The sequence below is a fragment of the Heterodontus francisci genome, chromosome 32 (assembly GCF_036365525.1).
Source record: "Heterodontus francisci isolate sHetFra1 chromosome 32, sHetFra1.hap1, whole genome shotgun sequence".
Taxonomy (NCBI): domain Eukaryota; kingdom Metazoa; phylum Chordata; class Chondrichthyes; order Heterodontiformes; family Heterodontidae; genus Heterodontus; species Heterodontus francisci.
In genome coordinates, this window is record NC_090402.1 from 32,360,172 (window position 1) to 32,384,673 (window position 24,502).

Sequence of the window (24,502 nt, forward strand, 5' to 3'; positions counted from 1 at the left end):
ACCACCCTACCCTCTCCCATACTGCCTTACTTAGTCAAGGCTTGGCTTTTCAAATGTTCTCATAATTGGTCTCACCACATTCTCTCTTCACAAGTTGTAACTCAGTCCAGAATGCTCTACCCACTCAAAGCCCAGCAGTGTCATTACCCCAGACTCACCCATTTCCATTCACTCGCTACCCATCTCCTATCTTTCCCATCCCCCACCTTTTACTGAATTAATTTAAAGATATTTATCCCTGCCATCAAACGCAATCATCTTATCTCAGTGACTTCTTTCAAATCTTTGCCCATACTTGAACTCTTGACTTCTCACACTGGTCAACAGTTGCCTTTTCTTTTTGCCCCACCATTTGTGGTCATTGTAGCCACTTCACCCTTTCCATCTGTATCTTTCTTCAGTCTCCCTCAATTACCTCCACCTTGATGCTTTTAAAAATCTATCAATTTACTTTTACCTTTGTCTGTATCTACTAATGCTTCTTCTACCTATTCTTTCCTCTTATGTCCACTTTCATTTATCGGGTCTGTAAGCAATCCGAAAACATGTGAATTTGTTAGTTTGGTGCTTCAGTTGTTGTATTTTACTATTATTCCTGATTCAGATTGATTCTAACTTGTTTTTTTATTTTTGTTTTAGTTTATGTAATGCCTAAAGCTGAAGCTTCTGTTCGAAATCAAGTCCAGCCTTACATCTCTTCCATCCTTGATGCTTTGATGGGCCCAACCAGCAGGGGCTTTTCCGAAGTCAGAGACCTGTTTTTCAAAGAAATTGTGGAAATGAATAAGAATGTTCTGAATGAAGGAGGCCAGCACAAGCTGGGGGAGGTGAGAGATGCAGGCAGTGCACTATATTCTGAAGTGGGATTTTACAGATTTGTTGTAAATTAAGGCACAAGAGGGGGAAAAAAAGCTAAAGTTATAACACTGACCTGTTATGGCTGCTGTTGGATCCTTGAACACTCCGTAGTTTTCAATGACTTTATCTTAACAGTGAACTTTAGTTAAGCATCTAATGTTGGATTTTGAGTGTCATGTAGAACAAATGAGTTTGAATCCTTGTTCTAACATTCACCCTTGTATTTTTAGGTATGAGGAGTTTTCTATTGATCAGGTCTTTAGAAAGAAAGAAAGGAGATCCTTTACTTTGCTGGAATCTGGTTTTCCTGATGGGGCTGGCTACAGGAGATGTCAGGTGTCATCATATAGCCCATAATGATACTGACTTATGAATGCAAAAAGCAGTTGCATTCCGTGAAAGGTTTAGTTAGGTGATTGAATGAAGGAAGATCTTGAGGTGAACACCAGGGTTGTAAAGAGCCCTAGGTTAACTCATGGACATTGATGCTAAGTTATTCAAGCACTTGAATATAGTAAAGGGAGGTGATTGTAAATGGTTAACAGGAATGCATATCCTCTTACCATGCCTGACCTGATGTTCATTAAAACTTTTGTAGCATTAAGTAGCCATGTGCCAAATAGTGCAATTGACATTTAGCTGACCTTGTCACTCCATGGACTTTGCTGTTGCTACTTCCTTATCCCTGACCTCGATCTAGACTTATGGAACGTTACAGCACCATTGGACCACGCAAGTCCTCAGATTTGTGCTGGTGTTTTTCTCTAAGACACCTAGTCTAATTCTCTCTTCTTCTTGGTCCCCATATCCTTTAGCATTCACTTTGCTACTTACTCTATCATAGACCCTTCATCTTGAAAACTTCTGTTATATCAATCATCAGTCTTCTCAGCTCCAGTAACAAAAAACCTAACTCATTTTTATTCTAACTATAACCCCTCATCTCTCGTCACCATATCAAATTGAGGCTTCATCTTTGCCATTGCTGTTGTATCCTTTTAATTAGGGGTCAAGCACTGTATATCGTTCTCAATTATGAACTAACTAAGGTTTTATACAATTCGAACATTATGCTTCTGCTTTTCTATTCAATGTGTCTTGTCATGGTCCTGTAGTTTTTTTTTCGGGAATATGCCATTTGCCTTTAAGGCTTGCAAAGGATCAGTATTGCTTTAAGAACCAGCAATCCTCAGGAGTTACAGGAAGGTACATTTTCGTTGCCTTAGAAACAGCCGTTTGGAGAATGCGATTCAAAGGGTGCATTCTCGTTACCATAGATACAGCCACTGGGAGTGAGTGTTAAGCGATACAATTGTTACAATTCAGTTTTGAACTAATTTTTAGTAAAAGACCGTTTGTTCGAACAGAACACAGACACAGAGACATACAGACACAGCTGGTGTTGGCACCTGAAGAAAGAGCCCTCAACCAATTAAACTGAAGGAATAGGATTTTAGTCTGTTTAATTATTATCTCTCAAAATTCTTTAAAAAAAAAATTCAAGCCAAAACTGAGATCCCTGGTAATTTAAACTGAAGGAAGGGAAGTTAGACTGTGACGAGCTTTTATCCTTCAAACTCTAAAGTCAGATTGATTCCATTGAAAGTGTTTGCAAGTTGTTAATTGTTGGAATTCACTGGAGAAGGAAATCATCACCTACAGCTGAAGTTAGACTACGGACTGTTCTCCTGTGGAAGAACCTTTTTCCAGCATCAGACGACTGAGGACTTCAAGCAACATTGGACTGTAAATTTGCAAGGACTCTAATTTTTTCTATTTTAAATGTTGTTTATATCTTCATAGTGTTTAAGAATTTAGTTCTTCTAATTAGAGTTAATTTGTTGATTTTAAAGACACCTGGTGTGGTTAGCCTCTTTTGGGGGTTAATAGCTGGTACAATTTGGCTGGGTCTTTAATTTGGAAAGTTTTAAATGATATGTTCGGCAATCTGTGGAGCGACGGGATTGAATTATCAGTGCGTTTCTCCCACCACAATCAGGATCATATATTTTGATTGTGGGCTTTGACATGAGCAGTTGGTCGTAACACTCTCAGTACAAAATCAAAGATTCTTGACTTCAAAAGTTTAACCTTTTTAATAGTCATATACTTGGGTTACCACTTTTAATGACTACTATACCTGCACACCAGTGACCCTCTGTTCATCTGCTCCAGTTAAAATCTTAACATTTATGGTGTATTTCAGTTCCCTATTCTTTCAAAATGTATTATTTCACATTTCTCTATATTGAACTGTATCTGCTACCCACTTGCCTATCCTGCAGTCTTTCACCATCCTGTTGCACTTTACCATACCTTGCAATTTAATGGTATGAGTATATTTTAATAGTTACCTCAATTCCTGAGTCCAGATCATTTAAATATATATTTTAACTAAACGTGATCCTACCCCTCTGGAACAGCACACTTAAGATCTGAAGCATGTTTTCACCCTTGACCTTTGCTTTCTGTTCAACACTTGGAATTCCTCAATTCCATATGCTATTCATTGTCTTTGTCACAGGTCTCCTATGTGGTACTTTTTCAAAGATATACAAACCATAGCCACTGAATTCTTAGCTATCTTCTGTTGGGGCTTGAGAGAATTCTATAAAGTTAGTCAAGTGTGACCTGCCTTGCCAAGCATGACTGGCACCGATTAACTCTGGTATCTTCAGATGCATAGTAATTTCATGCAGTGCTACAGACTCTTGTAGTTTACCAATGACTGAAGTAAAACTTAACTGGCTGAAATTTCTTTGCTCATTCCTGCCTCTTGAAGAGTGGTATCACATTAGTGGCCTTCAGCCCTTTTGCACAATTTACTTCTTCCACAAAAATTTGGACAATTATAGCCACAGCCTCCACGATTTCTTCTCCAGCTTAGTTGAAATATGAGGGGCTGGCCATTTGCCATTTAAGATGGACAAACATCTTTGATCTCATTTCTCTTTGACAACCTACTATAACCATTTTACACTCTGCTCTAGTGGTTTGACAATCCCAGTGATTCAAGCCAAGGCAGTGAGCTTGGTACTATTACTAACTCCTCAATCTCCATCACAAATCGACCTGTCTCCTTTTTGTTTATGGCCCAGCCTGTGCCATGACATTTTCCTCCCATTCCCTCTCAATTCTTCGAATCTTCCTTTTGTAACTGCTTTTACATATTTATATTTATACTGGTTTTTTTAAAAATCCGCTTGAATTGCTATTTCCATTTCAAATCTAGTCTCCCACGGAACCCCAACCTTCAACACATTCCCATTTTTCCTTACTGGCATGTACTTGGTTTGTACCCTTGTTTTTTTATATTATTTTAACTTTTCTCATTGCTGATCTATGCTCATAGTTGCCAATTCTTTATCCATTTAATCTGGGATCTGGTCCCATTTTATTTCTTTTTCCAGTCATGTAACCTTAACCCTGGACTTATTTTGCTTTGTTTCTCATACTGAAACTATTTATACACTGGTCGCTGTTTCCCAAATGTTTCCTTGCTTCTATGTCATCTACTTGCTCTAGTTCAGTACACAAGCAGGTGAAGTAATGCTTCCTTTCTTGTAGGGTCTGCAATATACTGACTGAGAAAACAGTCCTGAACACAACTCTCGAATTGCTCTTTTTTTTCACCACATTTTCCCTAATAGTCTATTTTTGGTCATTTAAAATTTCCTGCAATTAAAGTTCTGTTAATAGATCTTTAATTTCCTTTCCTTTCAGTTTATTGTATATTCTCAGGTGTTGCAACCGAGACGGGAGGAGTGCACTGTTAATTCAGTCCCACTTCTCCACAGTTCACAACATATCTTTGATTGTTTTGTGAAGTGGGAAAATGTAATCCGATACTCTACTTTTCCCCAGAATAAATCACACCAACCAGGTTCCTTTAATAAGTAACTAAATTATCCATTTATTATAAACCAAGTCTTAACCAATAATGAAGTAAAACATACACACACATACCCATGGAAATATTAAAGCCCCCTATTTTATCCTAGCCCCCCCACACACACACGCGCGCACACACAAATATACATACACAACTGGTTAACTGGGAATAAAGGGATTTTTGTTTACAGCTGTTACAAAGAAATAGAAGGATAAAAATAACACTTATGCTGAAAAGAAGATATGGAAAGATGTTTGTTGTTGGTTAGGCTCCCAAATGCGAATAGGCAGCTGCCACTAGGATCCTCCCAGAACAGTCCTTTCCAGGCAATGCTGACTATGAGTCTGTGTAGGCTTTCAAAAGTTACATAAGGCTTCACGTAGGTTTTATGTCAGAGGTGCTGCAACAAAGGTTTCAATTCCCACACGCTCGATGCAAAGTTCCTTCGAAGATGCCAGGTTACTGTAAACATACAGGATTTCTTCAAATACAGGAAGCAACAGTACAACTTGATACAGGGATTCTTCAAAGATGCAGGGATTCTTCACGGATAGAGTTATCAGCTGTCTTCTCTTGGCAGGCACACAGCAACTCGTGCTTTGTTTTTTCTTAGGCTAAACAACGACTGTTTTTTTTTTTTAAACAGTTCAAATGGAACTAAAACCTTTCCAGAAGCAATTCGTGTGGCTACCATAAATCTTGACTTGTCATTTCCTTATAACACAGCCCGCTGCTGGGTTCTTTGCAAACAGGTACTTGCCAATAAACTTGTTTACATTCAGTTCAAACCTTCTGGTAACTTCTTATAAGAAAGACACCCAAAGTTCAGCTTCTTCAAGATTCCAGCATCCATGGAATCCTTTTCAGTTTTTAAAATATAGATTCTCAAGTTTTAACAAAAAATGGAAACACTCAACACAGTAGATATGACTGATACTTTCTGTTTAAATGCTTATGCTCTTTGCCTTTATATTCTTCTCTCTGATCTTGTAAGTTGGCAAAATAGAAGATAAAAGGTTTCCATTTCAATTTCTCAAAGCTGGCCGGTTTTAATTATAATGGTTTGGTTCAGTGGTAGCACCCTCATCTTTGAAACCAAAAGTCATACTTCAAGGCCCACTCAGGCCTTGAGCATATAATCTAGGCTAACATGGGTGCAGTACTTACTGAAGGGATATTATATTGTTCGTGATGCTGTCTTTCAGATGAAAAATTGAACAGTCAACCAACAGCCCCAAAACAAATTAATAGCTCCTTTATCTCACTGATGTTTATGGGTCATATTTGCCTACAAAACAAGTGTCTACAATTCAAAAAGCAGTTAGTTGGCTGGAATGCATTTTGAGGTATCCAAAGACACTGAAAGGTATAATCTAAATACAAGTTCTCCCTCTTTGTCTACGCTGTAAATAAATGTGCATGTGTGTAAAGATTGACTCCAGTTCTATGCTTCACAAACTACCTTTCTGGAATAGAACAATACTAACATGCTACAAATGAAAAATGAACTCTGATGGGTTTTTTTTAAAGTTCATTGAAAGGACACTGAGAGGTCTTGTTTGAAAACAAACCTTGACTGGATATCACATGCCTTAAGCTCAAAAAAACAACAGAAACCTTGGTGACTTGGGGGAAGATGTTTACAGAGAAGTGACATGTCAAGATTTGTGAGGGTCAGGAACTGGTTTCACTTCTGAGATGTTGTTTTGGTTCAGTTGGGTGTGGACAGTGTTGAAAAGCAGTTGGTTTTGTCGCCTGCTGAAAAAGAAATCCCAGCTCATCTTTCCTGCACCTCTCTGAGACCCTGAGAAATCCAGAGTGTTAGCTCCTCTTTCTCTGCCTCTTTTTTAAAAAAAACCTGCGAATCCAGAGTGTGATAACTGAAGCCCCTGATGCCATGTTGCTCCTGGAAAGCCTACCAGACTATTTCGCGACATCTCCAGAACAAACTGCTGCTGACGAGGTCCCAGTGACCCGTCTCTGTATACCTGGACGCGAGACCAAAAGGGGTTACTGACGTGCTATATCTTTTCTTCAAGAATTAGCAAGTATTTGGTCAAAGTATTCAATTTTTGGCTTTTTTTTTTTTGTAAAAGACCTCTGCGGAGAGAATTTCTTTTTTTTTTCCCTGTGTGTGTGTGAGGGGTATTTAGAAAGGGAACTGTCGTATTTCAATCTGTTAATGCTTTGCTTCATTACTGGTTAAAGTTTTGTTTTATAATAAACTGATAATTTTGTTAAAGAAACATTGGTGTATTTTATTCTGGGATTAAAGAGTAGAGTATTGGTATTGGGGAAACATTTAAAATATATTTTGTGACCTGTGGAGAAGTGGAACCAGAAAAGACAGTGTACTCCTCCCACCTCGTCATAACACATTGCACAAAAATAACCAAAAGCAGTTTTAATTTAGCAAAATTTCATATAAAAAGGTAAGGTACTGTAATAATTTGATGACTCAGAATGGAGCCTTACAATCATTGGTACGTTAAACAGCAGGCAATAAGGCCAAAGTAATAAAACAGTTGAGTACTTAAGTGCTGTTATGTTGTGTTCTCTAGTACATGGAGAAGCTGGGTGTGCTACCTTATCACCCAGTGAAGATGCAGAGCTGCTATGAGCACCTGGAACAACTGCAGCCACAGCTTGAGGGCCTTCAACAACGCTTTGATCTCTCCAATCCAGCAGTGTTTGTCCAGCGTGGTCAAATTCTGATGAGAGAGGTAAGCCTGAGTGACCTGGTCAGCCAACTGTTAGAAATTTAAATGAACAGTTGGTTATAAAGCATTGAACTAACCCACATTATTTTGCCCATTTTAGATGGTGTCTAATTGGGTGAGGTTACAAGTGAAATTATCATAATCTGTATTGTCAATAGGATTTCAGTATATTGTAATGATAGACACTTGACCCTGTAAAATATCCAATGCTGTAGTTACATATTTTTGCCCTTCTGATCTTGGCTTGAGTCTATCGTTGCCAACCCTCCAGGATTGGCCTGGAGTTCCCAGGTATTGAAGATTAACCTCCAGGGCACCACTGTGAGCAACCCTGGAGAAAATCGTAGGGGTATTAAAAATTTGTTTATTTTTTTCATGAACATTTGTATATTAGTTATCAAAAATACTAGAGATGGCATGGGGTGGTGAGGAAGAGACTGGGTAAAGCTTGATTGTCATTCGGATAATGAAGCGTTTTTTCACTTTTTCCAATTGGCACGGGAAGGATGGACAGGTCGGCAGACCAGTGGCAAGAGCATGGCAGTTTATGCGATGAAACCTCCAGGAATACACTCAACCAGAGTTGGAAACCCTAACTGAGTTTGGAGACTGTACTTATGCTATATAACACCACCACCTTGAACTAGGCGGTGGTAGAAGTTTGCATATTGGCTTACTTGTCATGCATTTCCTTACACATTGGTATCAATGCATTAAATATGATTGAGAATACTTATGATGTAGGTAATACACCCTGTACAACTATGGTAGATTATGCGGTAGCAATTTTACAGCCTCCTTGGTTAAGCTAGTTCTGTGGTCCTCTCCAAATGATTGAAGCTCCAAGTTGATCATAGTGAACTTTTGTATGAAGAGAAGGTTCAGCTAAAGTACATGTCAACAAAGCATGATCATAGAACAAGTCACCACTGCAAAAGTGGCGCATGCTAACAGATTAACCATGCAGCTACCAAAATTCCTGATGTTGACTCAAATGAAAAACAGCAGGACTAAGTTTAACTCTTTTAAAGGCTGCTTTATCATAGTGCACAAATTGAGATAATTTTGAATAATTATTGAACTCCAGGAAGCTTAACTGAAAATTGTTTCTAGATAGGCATATCTAATTAGGTTGGTATAATATGCATAGTTTCATTGTTTTCTTGTAAGACAGGGCAGTTTTGTTCTCTGATACTGATTACATTTAAGACCCTGATTTTGCTATTGTTTTTTTCTCAAATTGGGTAAAAATTTCACTTCGTAAAGGCTGTATTTAAAACTTTGCCTGTGCTGGGATGAGGGAGCAGTACCACAGGACATGCGCGATGCCAATATCATCACCCTCGATAAGACCAAGGGTGACTGCGGTGACTGCAACAACTACTGTGGAATCTCCCTGCTCAGCATAGTGGGGAAAGTCTTCGCTTGAGTCGCTTTAAACAGGCTCCAGAAGCTGGCTGAGCGTGTCAACCCTGAGGCACAGTGCGGCTTTCGAGCACAGAGATCCACCATTGACATGCTGTTCTCCCTTCGCCAGCTACAGGAGAAATGCCATGAACAACAGATGCCCCTTTACGTTGCCTTCATAGATCTCACCAAAGCCTTTGACCTTGTCAGCAGACATGGTCTCTTCAGACTACTAGCAAAGATCAGATGTCCACCAAAGCTACTAAGTATCATCACCTCATTCCATGACAATATGAAAGGCACAATTCAGCATAGCGGCGCTTCATCAGACCCCTTTCCTATCCTGAGTGGCGTGAAACAGGGCTGTGTTCTCGCACCCACACTGGGATCGTCTTCTCCCTGCTGCTTTCACATGCGTTCAAGTCCTCAGAAGAAGGAATCTTCCTCCACACAAGATCAGATGGCAAGTTGTTCAACCTTGCCCGTCTTAGAGCGAAGACCAAAGTACGGAAAGTCCTCATCAGGGAACTCCTCGTTGCTGACGATGCTGCATTAACATTTCACACTGAAGAGTGTCTGCAGAGACTCATTGACAGGATTGTGGCTGCCTGTAACGAATTTGGCCTAACCATCAGCCTCAAGAAATCGAACATCATGGGACAAGATGTCAGAAATGCTCCATCCGTCAATATCTGCGACCACGCTCTGGAAGTGGTTCAAGAGTTCACCTACCTAGGCTCAACTATCACCAGTAACCTATCTCTCGATGCAGAAATCAACAAGTGCATGGGAAAGGCTTCCACTGCTATGTCCAGACTGGCCAAGAGAGAGTGGGAAAATGGCGCACTGACACTGAACACAAAAGTCCAAGTGTATCAAGCATGTGTCCTCTACGGCAGCGAGGCCTGGACAAAGTATGTCAGCCAAGAGCGACGTCTCAATTCATTCCATCTTCGCTTCCTCCGGAGAATACTTGGCATCAGGTGGCAGGACTGTATCTCCAACACAGAAGTCCTTGCGGTGGCCAACGTCCCCAGCACATAAACCCTACTGAGCCAGCAGTGCTTGAGATGGCTTGGCCATGTGAGCCGCATGGAAGATGGCAGGATCCCCAAGGACACATTGTACAGCGAGCTCGTCACTGGTATCAGACCCACTGGCCGTCCATGTCTCCGCTTGAAAGACATCTGCAAACGCGACATGAAGTCCTGTGACATTGATCACAAGTCGTGGGAGTCGGTTGCCAATGATCGCCAGAGCTGGTGGACAGCCATAAAGGCGGGGCTAAAGTGTGGTGAGTCGACGAGACTTAGCAGTTGTCAGGAAAAAAGACAAAAGCGCAAGGAGAGAGCCAACTGTGTAACAGCCCCGGCAACCAATTTTACCTGCAGCACGTGTGGAAGAGTCTGTCACTCTAGAATTGGCCTTTATAGCCACTCCAGGTACTGCTTCATAAACCACTGACCACCTCCAGGCGCTTACCCATTGTCTCTCGAGACAAGGAGGCCAAAGAAGAAGAAAGGCTGTATTTAGAACTATTTTCCCTTCAGTTTAAAACAACTGATAATCACCTGTTTTAAGATTTTTCTTGTAAAACCTTGCTACTTTATAGATTTTTCAGTTGATATTTTTAAAATTGAACCGCTTTTGAGGGAATACTCAAATCCCTGGTAGTTAATAGTAAAGTGAATTTTACCATTTGATTGAAATTGGATACTGAAATGAATCGCAAGTCATAAAACTCGATTTGTATTCTGGATTCCAGTCCTCCTCCTGCACCCCCAGAATATATGTTTAAATGATTATTCTCTTCAGACTCTCCTCAAATTCCTTTTATTTTAAACTTTAGGCTACCAATCTTATTTTTTTTTTTGGTTCTGATAACTCGCTGGTGGCAAATTAGTTCTTCCATGCAGCCAGGAATTATTTTTTCACTCTGTCACTCCATCTAGTGTTGAGGCAGAGAGGATGGAAATGTGTCTACTCAAGAATATTTTCTTTTCTGAAAGTAACTGACCATTGATTAATGAGGGATATTGCATTATTATTAGAGGAGCATAAAATGGAAAATTGATTCCCTGCACCTATACATCCTGGGTCATTCTTCAAGAGAGTACTTGATTAAAACCTACTTGGGTCACAATTCGGAAAACTAAAAGCTAATTGTTTCTAATTTGAGAAATGCATAGTATGCATTGTATAATGACTATCTTGTACGAAAGGAGTTTTATTCTACAAGGAATTGCTGGTTTATCTGCATTTCAGATCATTTCTATCCCTCTCCAATTTATCTATTGGATGGCTGACTTGCCTGTAATTGTTTCTTGAAAACACTGGAAAGCAATCGCAGACACACACACCAAACGCAAACAATTGCAGAGGATTCCTGAATGAAGAAACAATGGCCAGATTTTAATGCCGCCACTCACCACCCCCTCCTCCTCCCCCCCCCCCCCCCCCCCCCCACCTTCCCACCGGCCCTGGGAGTGGGCTGAGGGGTTGGTGGTGTGGTGCTGTCCATTGCCTACAAACCCTCGCTATTTTACCAGTGGTGCAGGAGGTGGAAAATGACCCGCCCACCCCAGGCCACTTGAGGCCCTTAAGTGACACTTCACAAGAGGAGGCGGCATCTTTGCAGGCTGAGTGGTTGGGACGGGGGGAGGAACTCCTGATGGGGCACCCTCAAGTTTTTAGAGGGCAGAATAAAGCGGCCTAGCCACAAGTATTGGAATAGTCAAGTCTTGAGGTAGCAAAGGAATAGATGAGGGTTGCAGCAGCAGAAGAGCTGAAGCTGGGGTAGAAATGGGCAATGTTAGAGGTGGGAATAGGCGGTCTTAGTGATGGCGCAAATACCTCAGTCAAATTTGACACTGAGGTTGTAAACAGTCTGGTTCAGCCTGAGACAGTTGCTAGGGAGAAAGTGATGAAATTGGTGGCGAGGGAGCTGAGTTTGAGGCGGGGACTCAAGACAATTCCTCCAGATATTTAACTGGAGGAAATTTCTGCTCATCCAGGACTGGATGTCAGGTAAGTAATCTGATAATCTAGAGCCAGTGGAGGAGTTGAGAAAGGTGGTGGTGAGGTAGAGCTGGGTGTCATTGGCAAACGTGTGGAAACTGGCATGGTGTTTTCAGATAGTGTCACCACCAGGCAGCATGTAGATGAGAAATAGGGCTCCAAGGATAGATATTCGGAGGACACCGGAGGTAACCGTGCAGGAATGGTATTTCTCTGGCTACAATTGGATAAGAATGGAACCAGGTGAAAGCAGTCCCATCCAGCTGGATGACAGTGTAGAGGTGTTGGAGGAGGATGGTGTGATCAATCGAATCGAAGGCTGCAGACCGGTCAAGAAGGAGGAAAAGGAATAGTTTGCCTTTGTCACAGTCACATAGGATGTCATTTGTGACTTTGAGAGCCATTTTGGTACTGTGGTTGGGGCGGAAAACAGATTTGGAGGGATTCAAACATGAAATTCTGGGAAAGATGGGGACAGATTTGGGAGAACACAACACATTCAAGGACTTTGGAGAGGAAAGGGAGGTTGTTGGGGTGGTTGTTTGCAAAGATGGAGGGTCAAGGGTTTTTTGTTGAGGAGTGGGGTGATGACAGATTTGAAGAAGAAAAGAACCTGAGGGGAGAGAGAACAGTTAACAATGTCAGCTAACATGGGAGCCAGGATGGGAAGTTGGATCTTCAGTTTATCGGATTAGGGTCGAAAGAGCAGGAGATGGATCTTATGGACAAGATGAGCTCAGAGAGGGCATGATTGGAGGTTCAGGGCTGGGGCAGGTGGGAACCTTGGGAAGTTTGGCTCGGTGAGTCAGGGAAAGGGAGGGAAGTGGCAGAGCAGCTGATCAGGTGGTCTTAATCTTGGTGGCAAAGAAATCCATCAGCTCCTTTCATTCCTCTTTGGAAGTGAGGGTGGAGGAGACAGAGGAGAGGGGTTTAAGAAGACAGTTTACAGCAGAGAAAAGAAATTGAGGGTTGTTTCTGCGTTCTAGGATGATCCTGGTAAGCAGTTTTCACAGACGAGAGCACGATCAGATAGTGTTTTATGTGGTTCAGCCCGATCTGGCGGTGAATGTTTAAACCAGTTGTCTGCCATCTCAATTCAAGTCTGTGTCCCTTGGACTAAGGGGAGTGGAGATGGGGGAGGTACCGGGGGAATGGCCAGAGTGAGAGTGAGTAATGATTTTAATAGGGATTAGGCGTCAAGATGGAATTGAGCGTGTGATTGAACAGATTGCTAGCTGCAGAAATGTTGTGGTGAATGGAGGGCCAAAGGCTAGCCAGTTGGGGAAGTTGAGTGAAGTTCTAAGAGAGGTTGGGGAAGCGTATACAGAAGGCAGTAGAGTTTGGAGGGGGGAAGCAGGATCTGGGTGGAGAGTGATACCAGGAAGTGAGCAGAGATGGCCTTATCTGTGATTGATGCTAAAGGGGTAGTGAGGCCACGTGAGATGGCAAAATCAAGCAGATGGCCATGAATATGGGTTGACGAGTTTGCATGGAGGGTAAAAGTGCAGTGAACTCAGGAGAGAGAACTGGATGAATTGAGAGAGGTTAAAATCAATCATGATAAGAAGCCCCTCAGTGCAGAGGCTGAGGGAGGAAAGCAGTGAAGATAACTCATTGAGAACAGTGGCATGGTAATCGGCTGGCGGTAGAGAACCAGGATTTTAAATGAGAGGTGAGGGGGTGAAACAAGGTGAGATGCTCAAAAGGAGAAAATGCTAGAGAAGTGAAGACAGACCAAGGTGAGATTTGGTGATAAGAACCACACCACCACCATGATGGTTTAATCATGTATATGAAGCGTAATAAGGCTATTGAGCCAAAGGGAAAATATCTCGACATGGCCAGCGATTGGTTCAAATAGCAGTCCTGGCAGGAAATCTATTTGTCATCTGAGACCCATGGAGGTTCAAAGAATACAGGGGGCTGCCCTAGTTATTTGGTGCAGTGGGGGAAGAGTTAACTCTCCCCAAAACATATGCTCGTCTTTTGATCCATAGATACACTCATTAGGAGTTTGCCATTAGGACTTTACCAACCTGAAGAGAATCTTCTGCTTTGCATCACCAGACAAAACATGCAGCAAAGAGAGTGTGTCTTATAGCTAGCAGCAGGCACACACTTTTTGTTGCATGTTTTATGGAAGTATCTGTGCACAAAGTCTGGACACACAATGACTCTTAAGTATGCTTTGCCGTCATCATAGAATTGGGATTTGTTTGAGAATGCTGTCATTCACTTAAATGGCCCTTAAATAGTTGTGGTGTTACTGCTGACTGCAGTGAAACAAAATTAGATTTTTTTTTTGTGTCAAGTAAACACCCAATAGATCACAATTGAATTGATCCCAGACAAAATAATGGCAATTGGATTGTAGGTGGATGTTGTCTATGATTCCCAATACATTGGGTTTGAATCATTACCCTGACTATTAAGGGACAGACCTGAAAGAGAAGCAAGATCCTCAACAAAATTTAGGCTGGAAATTAAAAGAGAAAATAGTAGTTAGCCACTCCTCTTGCTACAACTTTAATCTAACCAAGTAGGTGTTTTTATTATTTCCCCTTTTAGCTCTTCTCTCATCATGAGTTGTTTTAGTTCATTGGCAAGTAATGCGTTGCCTGTCCTTTTGCTAATGCTGAAATCAGGACAGTTATCAGCAGATGCACAGGAATGGCCCATAGTGAATCACATCCCACACCCACCCACTGTTTACTTCTTCCCTGACCTCCATAAAGGTTCTTGCTTCTCTTTGACATTGTCCCTCCAAAAAGGCAGGATCAAAATCATCAGGGTATATTGAGAATGATGGCACAACTCACTGTGCTCTCCACTCCACGTACAGAACAGTAATAGCACACAAAAGTACTGCATTATTGGGCCACCACTAACCGAGACACATTGATTCTCATAACAATAGTTTGTATCATTCTTGTGTATACAATTAGTGTAGAGAGTCTCCAGTGTCTGAAAATAAGCAATTTCACACTATTACTGATTTAAGAGACACCATTTAATTCAGTTTCATGTCCTATTTCTTTAATGAAGCTTATTTCCTTTGTTGCCAGTGGTTACAGTAGTTTTTTTTTTGTTTGAGATAGATTTGTGCAGCCTCCCCACACATTCACCAGACCATTTTTAAACTGGCCCTAATGTTATCTCAAGGATTATTGTCCCTTCAGTTTTCCTTTCCCTCTCACTACTGCCCCCTAAAACATAAAGCTTTGACACCGTGCTGCGCCAGTAGCTAGGAACATATTTTCAATCAATACTCGACTGAGTTCAATTGGGGAGGGGAGTCGAAAAAGGTCCATTTCTGTGTTGTTAATACTATATAATTTCTTCTTTAGCTGTTGGATAATACAGTATACACATTTGAGCAACTTCTCCACCAAAATCTTGGCAATTCCCCTGATAAAGAACAGTTGTGCAAGACAATCCAACGCATCCAGGAAAGAGTGCTTAAGGTGAGGCCAAAAATAAATGGGATTGCCCTGTATTTGGAAATCTGATAATACAGCCATTATGTTGATGTAGTTAACCTGGAATTGGAGAGCATTAGACACGCAGGCCCTGAAATTTCTGGGGTGGAAATGGCTAAAAGTAAGCTTTCTATTGTGGGGTCCAGGAGTTTGTGGCTGAATGAAGTTTCATTGAGATTCTGGCCTGTTTGTGCTGCTGCCTAAATTCCAGTGGGTGTAGAACATGGGTGGAACTTTCACCACCCCATATCAACAGGAAGCTCCCAGGCTTCCCTTGGATTTCCAATCACTACCTCATTAGTGCAACTCTCGCTATCTGAGAGCTCATACCAATGCCATTGCAGCTTTAGTAAAGCCCCAAACCTTTATTAGAACAAGGCAATCAACATAGCAACTTGCATTTAAATAGTGCATTTATAGTAGTATAACAACCAAGGCGAGCCTGAAGGTGGTTCTTCCTCATCTGCAAGGGCAGTGTCTCTGTTGGAAGCTTGAGACATTCTCAGCCCATTTTGTTTTCTCTTTTGGCTGAAAAGGTCTTGGGGGCACTTCAGATTGTGGTGAGCTGCTCTGCCAGTCATGCAACTGACTCCGTCCCCAAGATTGGGAAAGAGGTCTGTGACCTCAAGCAGGTGCACAGGGGTTCTGTTCCACCACACTTCTGCCAGTAGAGTTGAACCTCAGGAGTTTGAGGGGAATATGTTTACAGGGAGTTAACTGAATGACTTCTGCTTTTGCGGTCTACATTCCCTTGAAATTAATTGCAAAATTATTCAATTTTTTTTCCAAGAAGCTTAAGGAGACATTCCAACCCCTGTCAATAGGAAAGTGCATTTATCTCAAAACTTCATGAAAGTTTGTCAAATTTGTATCAGTGTTCTGATTTAAATGAGCCTTAATTCCAGCAGATTACCCGGAGCCCAGTTTTGAATGTAGGACATTTTAAGCAGATTGCTGGGGTCATAAATACCGGCAAGATGATTTTAAACTTTAAAACGTCAAATCATCCAGTAGATTATGGTGTTCAATCACATCAGGATGCAAGTTGGTTTTATAGGGTTTGGGACTGTCATGAAAAGGCACATTTATTCTTCAGATACTCATAATGAATTTGATAAATGTGAGTGATGAGTTGGGCTACTATTGCAGTTTCAACTGTGCTGGTCTGCTTTTGAGTTTGTGGGACTTTGGTCAGCTTGGATCAAACTGAATACTTTTGCGATTTTACTGGTCTCAATAAAAATCATCATTCAGACTTGTAACATTTTTACCCAGAAATACGACTATGACAGCAGCACTGTCAGGAAGAAGTTTTTCCGAGAAGCACTGCTCCAGATTACGATTCCATACATGCTGAAGAATCTCTCTTCATCTGTGAACACGGTGAGGTTTGAGCTTTGTTCATGACTGCATGATGTCACCCACTGTACTAAAGTGGTGCATCTCTTAACAGTTAAGGTGAAATATGTGAACCTGTTGAATCTTTGACAGTGAAGATCTCTTACTCCTGTAGAAATCTTGGCAAATTCACTTTTTCCATGTACATTTGTAGCAATATCCTTGTACTACTTCTAGGTGCCCATATCATCCTTTGTAAATGCTTTGCATTCTAGGTCATACTGTAACGAAAGCTTATTTCCATTAAGACCAGTACTGAGTAAAGTTCATCCAATAAAAAGTAGCTAAAATGTGCTGTTCCTTACTCTAAGCATGTTACTTATTGTGACCTGTGCTTGTAAATAATTCCAAGTTCTTTTTGGTAATGTACAAACTGTTTTTCAGTGTTAAAATCCATGACACTTTGAGCTCATTTGCTTTTCTTGCTTCAAGCTCGCAGATCCTGTTGAGTAGTTGTTGGTAGAATTCGAATGTTTTACGATCTTTGTGCATTGCAATCTAAAGTGGACGGACATTGTTGCAACAGTCTTGCTTGAGTTAATACTTAAAGTTCTTTTGTTTGTGTTGACAGTGACTGATTTATTAATCCTTTTCCACAGGCTCTACCTAAATTTCAAGAATACATCTTTGAGGATTTTTCCAAGTTTATCCTTGTAGATAATATTTTTGAAGAGGTGGTACTCCAATCTGTCTCAAAAGATATAATGCTAGGTAAGATAACAATTTTTTTGAAAGCGGGGTGGTTTGGGGGGTGGGGGGGATCATCCTTTTTAAGCAGGATTTCATTAGTCTGATGCATATGAAGATGATACTGACAGGGCACCTGTCAATTGAGATACTTTAAGACACTAGTTTGTTAAATTGTGCACATTAAGGGGGTTTTACTATGGTTTCCCATGAATAAGGAGGTGGCTTACTCCTTCAATTATTTTTTCAGACAATATGGGGAATTAATTGCCAGACGTGGGATGAATTTTCATGGGAGGAGTGTGGATTAGTAGATTCATTATGGCTTTGTTGCAGGTCAGAACAAATAATATCAGAAATTTGCACCTAGTTATCAGCATCCAACATCTCAAACGTGCTGCACTGCTTCCCCTCTTTTTTTTGAATATCTACCTAAAATACATAATATAGTGCCACCCAGTGCATGTGAGCCAAAGACTTAGAAAAGAAGGGAAGCTGCCATGAAAAATTGTAGGTTAGATGCGTGAAAAACAGTTGTAATTATGAAGTGGCTAATATCTTAAACAGTTAGCAATCTTTTTCCAACACACTGCTGCTGAATGTGTGCTACTGATTTTTATTATATATGTTTGAAAGAATTAACAAGGCACTCTTACACGGGCTGGAAGGATGGAGGATAGGGTTACAGTTATTGAATTCAGTGGCAGATGTAGAAGGAAAGAGGGCATGATTTAGGATAACTTGGAAGATTCTACACCTGAGTAGGGTTCGTGGGGAAGCTGACTAGTTCTTGTAAATTGGCCAAACATTTATGTAAAGTATGATGAACATGTCAGTTGTTTAATACCTTGTGGATCTACAGGATGATATAGATGGGCTGGTAAGATGGGCGGAGCTGTAGCAAATGGAATTTAATCCTGAGAAGTGTGAGGTGATGCATTTGGGATGACAAACAAGACAATGGAATATACAATGGATGGTAGGACCCTAAGAAGTACAGAAGATTAGAGGGACCTTGGTGTAACTTGTCCATAGATCACTGAAGGCAGCAGCACAGATAGATAAGGTGGTTAGGAAGGCATATGGGATTCTTTTGGGCCTCCTTATCTCGAGAGACAATGGATACGCGCCTGGAGGTGGTCAGTGGTTTGTGAAGCAGCGCCTGGAGTGGCTATAAAGGCCAATTCTGGAGTGACAGGCTCTTCCACAGGTGCTGCAGAGAAATTTGTTTGTTGGGGCTGTTGCACAGTTGGCTCTCCCCTTGCGCCTCTGTCTTTTTTCCTGCCAACTACTAAGTCTCTTCGACTCGCCACAATTTAGCCCTGTCTTTATGGCTGCCCGCCAGCTCTGGCGAATGCTGGCAACTGACTCCCACGACTTGTGATCAATGTCACACGATTTCATGTCGCGTTTGCAGACGTCTTTATAACGGAGACATGGACGGCCGGTGGGTCTGATACCAGTGGTGAGCTCGCTGTACAATGTGTCTTTGGGGATCCTGCCATCTTCCATGTGGCTCACATGGCCAAGCCATCTCAAGCGCCGCTGACTCAGTAGTGTGTATAAGCTGGGGGTGTTGGCCGCTTCAAGGACTTCTGTGTTGGAGATATAGTCCTGCCACCTGATGCCAAGTATTCTCCGAAGGCAGCGAAGATGGAATGAATTGAGACGTCGCTCTTGGCTGGCATACGTTGTCCAGGCCTCGCTGCCGTAGAGCAAGGATACTTGCCTTTATTAGGCGAGGCATAGAATATAAGAGCAGGGAGGTTATGATGGAGCTGTATAAAACGCTAGTTAGGCCACAGCTGGAGTACTGTGTACAGTTCTGGTTGCCACACTATAGGAAGGATGTGATTGCACTGGAGAGGGTGCAGAGGAGATTCACCAGGATGTTGCCTGGGCTGGAGCATTTCAGCTATGAAGAGAGACTGAAAAGGCTAGGGTTGTTTTCCTTAGAACAGAGAAGGATGAGGGGGGACATGGTTGAGGTATACAAAATTATGAGGGGCATTGTTAGGTTAGATAAGAAACTTTTTCCCTTAGCGGGAGGGGTCAATAACTGGGGGCATACATTTAAGGTAAGGGGCAGGAGGTTTAGAGGGGATTTGAGGAAAAAATGGTTTCACCCAGAGGGTGGTTGAAATCTGGAATACAACTGCCTGAAGGGGTGCTAGAGGCAGGAACCCTCAACATTTAAGAGGTACTTAGATAAGCACTTGAAATGCCATAGCATACAAGGCTATGGGCCAAGTGCTGGAAAATGGGATTAGAATAGTTAGGTGCTTGCTGGCCGCCACAGACACGATGAGCCGAAGGGCCTGTTTCTGTGCTGTATAACTCTCTGACTCTATCTCTTAATTGTCTTCCTGAATGCACCATCTAATTGCTTAAGGGGGTGATTCTCAGTGTGAAGAAGTGAAATAAGGCCATATTGCCCACACTCATTTTGACAATACCCTAGAGAACTTTATTTGGAGCTCTCTTCATGCTATTCCCACCATCACCAGAATGCTGACTGCCTCCATGTCATCCCAGTGGATTTTTGTCTCCCTACCGATAAGGAAAAATAGCTGGCCTCCGCTCTGTTTCCATCATAGCAAAAGCAAAATCCAATCCTACCCATCTCTTTGCGCAGAGGTACTAACATCCACCGCTATAGGATCAGTGATGAGGGATGTTTGCCTAGAAAGATGCTTGTTGGTACTTAGATCATGTCCTTTCACCGTCCAATTATCTGAACTTTAAAACTAAAGTTACTGTAAGTATCTCAACCATGTAGAAGTTCAGTTTTTCAGACCAAGTTTAAATTATTTTTGCATTCTTCCTTAACTTAGCTTTGAATTATTGGCATTGTCAGTGTACCAAGTTGGCTGTCTCACTTATTTTGGAAAAACTGCTCAGAAATACTTTGGTATTGGCCAATTTAGCAAAGCATTGCAAAAACATGATTGAAGTTTTTCAGAATCGCTGCAGTGTTAATTCGATTTTTGTTAAGTGAAAAACAGCACTACCCTTTTGTTTCAAAAACTAGAAAAAAAGCTTCCAACCTCCAACGTCCTAAAGTTGTCCACAACCAATGACCTTATGTTTTGAAGTTTAGTTACAGCACATCTCGCAAACAGTAATAGGATAAGTAACTGGTTTAGAATTCACCATTTGTGGGTTATGTCTGGCAGCAGTGCTCCAAAACTGATGTGAAACCATACAGTGAAGAATTCTCTCTCCCTACCCATCTGTCCCCCATATACATCAAACTGTAGATACTGGTATAACCAGCATGATACTGGTTATTTTGAAATTACTGTCTGAGCTGTAAACAAAGTTCTGTAGCCCACATAGCTGGAACTGTGAGACAGATCTATAGTTTGATGCACAGAGAGATAACATCCACGAATGTTTTTCTCACATGGAGGAATTAGGAGGTGAAAATATGCTGTGGGGATGACAGCTTTTCTGGCAGGTTTAGAATATCTTGGAAATCACGAATGGCCAAGTCACAAGTGGATTACAAAGATCCTGTGCAGAAGTCCTGTACACACATCTCTATGGTATGGATACTTGTCTTTGTGGTCTTGTATTCAGTAATCTCAACAGCCTACAGAACAAAATAATTTGCACACACCACTTGCTACAGCAGAACCTTAAATTGCGCATCACTTAATAAATACCAGTTTTAAATCGGTCAGCTTAAGAAGGGTTGCTTTGATTATAGTGGTGACAATGTTATAACTTGTATTTTTTTTTGCATTAGCTGTGAAGGAAGCAGCAGTTCAAAGAAAGCATAATCTCTTCAGAGACAGCATAGTGATGTCTAACAGTGATCCCAACCTGCTCCTTCTCGGTGAAGGCCAACCTATCAACTGGAACAGTGAGTTCGGCAACCAAGACAGCAGTGGACCTGAAAATATAGGGGATAAACGGAAAAGGATGAAGCAGGTGGTGTCAATGATTCAAGATGATGGCATTTCCCATCCCGAGGAGGTTGATGTTATGGATGACCTCAAAGAAGTATCTGAAGGGGAGCAAGTTGGAAACGGTGACTCATCAGAGCTTTGCAGCCCAGTCAAATCACCCGATAGCATCAAAGAGATTTGTGACCTGTTGACGATAGCTAAAATTGAAAAAAGTGCACCATCGGACAGTTCCTTGAGGAGTGGAGCAGTTTGTAAGAGTGGGCAAGTACCCGAGAGGAACCCTTCTGAAGAAATTGAGTGCAAGCTCCTCCAAGAACAACACCAGGAATCAGTACAGTCCGCCAGCGATGACTGTGGCTTCCAGTCTTCTACTGAGAAAACAGAAGATGGGATCACTTCTACAATCAGCTCACCAGTAATGGCCTTGCATGAAGAAAATGAGTCACACCAAGAGCAAGTGACTGTTTGCCAACAAGAAGATTCTAATGACAAAGAAACTGGAGAGGAGGTTTCTTCAAAGATCACTGAAGTTGCGGAAGGTTCTCACGATACACATAAGCAAGTAGAAGAAACAGAATCAGAATCTTAATTGCCAGAGAATAGATTTGTCTGCAGTCAGTACTAGAGTTCCAAAAAGAATTGTGTGGCTTTTGGCCTTGTGTGCAGTTTCCCTACTACTCCAGTGGTGACAGTGGCCCTGAATTTCAGTAGGAATTGTACTGGTCCCTCGCTGTAACTATGGTGGGAAATTGGCAGAATGCCTGCAGATTTTCATGGCCACTCTGTGGGGTTTTTTTTCCCTGTTCATTATCACGTTGTAGAGTTTCTTCACCGAAATGTCTAATGGTGTATATTCCATCTTGGATATGTTGCGGTTATTGTCTTCTCTTTTTATACCTTGTTTTACTTTCAATGCTTCAAACGTTTTCAATCGACCCACTTGGTTCTGAGCTGTTTTTTTTTTTTTGTTTGATTCCTGATTGGTTTATTCTTACAGCCCACATTTTTGCACAAATGTAGATTGCCATCTCCTTATTGTGGTCAGGAATCTCTCAAATGTGCACCAGGATCAGACGCTCTAGACAAGTGCTCAGTTACCAATGCAAAATAGTGGCTAGTTCACTTCACCATAAAATCATTGGAAATTGGTTCATCTTGATTAAATTGAGAATATTACTTCACATTGGGGTCAAACTGTGTTATTGTCAATTAGTGTGCCATGGCAAGGTACTCTTCTCTACAGTGAATGAAACACAAAAGATAGCTTGTTATTGTTAAATGTTCTTATTTGCATATGTCTTTGAGAATCATAACATTTTGTTTATGTAATATGGCACCATTATATCAAAGAATACATAATTTAGCTATTTAAGGAAAATACTTTAAAATCAAAATGCACCTTTTTTGGAATGAGATTCTGAAACTTATCAACAATCAAGATTTAGATGCAATTAGTGATGTAATATCTATTTGTGAACTTTGTGCCATAAAACCCTTAAAATTGTTCATCAATAACCTGTACAGAAATATTGACTGCCGTGTTTACAGTCACTAGATTCTGTCTTACAAAATTTACTGACTAAAAAGATCACTTAAGCCTTTTATATTGCTTTCATTGTCTAAAGTACCCTTAATGATTCATTGTAATAATGAATGTGGTATTAATGGAAAACTATTAATGGAAAAGTGAATTATCATGGAAAGCTATAGCAACCTTTTCTAGGATACATTTTTACAGGCAGAATCCCTTTCAAGTTGCATCTCTCTGAAGTAGGGTGGCAAGTCTGCTTCAGCATTCACAAACAACCTAAACGTCCTAAAGATTGTAAATTGTGTTGGTTACATGATTATTCATTTTTCACTTTAAAATGAGAAGTAAGTTCACAGTCGCCAATGGCTGCAAGTTTGAACAATAACTAATGTGGCAAAAACGCCAAAGCTGATGGCTAAGTGCAACCCCGGCCAGTGAACTGTTAAAACAGTTGGTTTGTTCACAATGTTCATCTGGAACAGAGGAACAATGATGGAATATGGTTTCTGTTGGTGAAAAGGGGTCCAGATTGTTTTTAAAACTGATATTCTGCCAATTCTGTGCCATGACTTTAGGCCAAATATTCCATGACCTACTCATTAGGAAAGGAGTTTCTTTTATTTAAGAGAATTTATTTCATATTATTTAGCTTAAATGCTTATTTAACTATTAAATATTGCTGGAGTCTGCTTGGGATGAGCAGTTGATGCTTCTTGGCATGACCTTTAGTTTGACACTAAGTGGGCTTTTCCATTGCATCATAGTTTATGGTTAAAGGCTTTCGCTGACTGGACAAGAAAGAAAAAGATATGAATTTAAGCAATCTCTTTAATTTTATTGAAGGACACACTATGTACAAAACTGTTCTGATATACCTGAGTCTGTTCAATCCCAGTTAGAGGCAGTCTGTCTTTTTATTGCTGCTTTCAACTTGACGGTTTTACAGATACTACCAGTGTCTGACACCTGTTCACCCCTGAATTGTGGGTTCCCGTGGATGCTCAAAATATTTTATTAAGCTGCCTTTTTGCAAAATATGCATTTAATAAAGTTTTCATCCGGATCAAGCTATCTTTTTTTTGTGTGTATGTTTGACTAAATATAGTATTTTTCCTGCATCCATGGCAGGAAAAGAAAGTGTTGGAGGCAACATTGCTTGGAATGCCTTCATTCATTTGGAGGATGAAGGAGCAAGGCCAAGTACATTCACGCCAGGACGTGGAATCCATTAAGACCAAACTCTAAAGAAAGACTTGCTTTTAAATAGAGCCTTTTATGACCACAGGACATCTCAAAGTGCTTTGAATTCAATGAAGTACTTTTGTAGTTACTGTTGTAATGTAGGAAACATGGAGCTTATTTGCACACAGCAAGCTCCCACAAACAGCAATATGATGATGACCAGCTAATATGTTTGTTTAAAGATGTCGATTGAGGGATAGATATTGGCCAGTACACCAATGAATATTCCCCTGCTCTTCAGAATAGTGCCATGGGACTTTTTTTTACATCCACCTTGGTTTAATGTCGCGTCTAAAAGATGGCTCCTCTGTCAGTGCGGCACTCCCTCAGCACTGCACTGGAATATTAGTCTTGAT

General features: G+C 41.0%; 1 protein-coding gene across 1 annotated transcript in view; it reads left to right on the forward strand.

The window, feature by feature from the left end:
- Positions 1–23,967, forward strand: part of niban2b (niban apoptosis regulator 2b) — a 237,193-nt gene extending 213,226 nt beyond the window's left edge. Inside the window, exons 9-14 of the mRNA XM_068012649.1 lie at positions 640–827; positions 7,312–7,473; positions 15,243–15,359; positions 16,650–16,757; positions 17,372–17,483; positions 21,211–23,967. Coding sequence (XP_067868750.1) covers positions 640–827; positions 7,312–7,473; positions 15,243–15,359; positions 16,650–16,757; positions 17,372–17,483; positions 21,211–21,962 — 1,439 coding nt within the window. The 3' untranslated portion in view covers positions 21,963–23,967. The remainder of the gene's footprint in view (positions 1–639; positions 828–7,311; positions 7,474–15,242; positions 15,360–16,649; positions 16,758–17,371; positions 17,484–21,210) is intronic.
- The last annotated feature ends 535 nt before the right edge of the window (positions 23,968–24,502 follow it).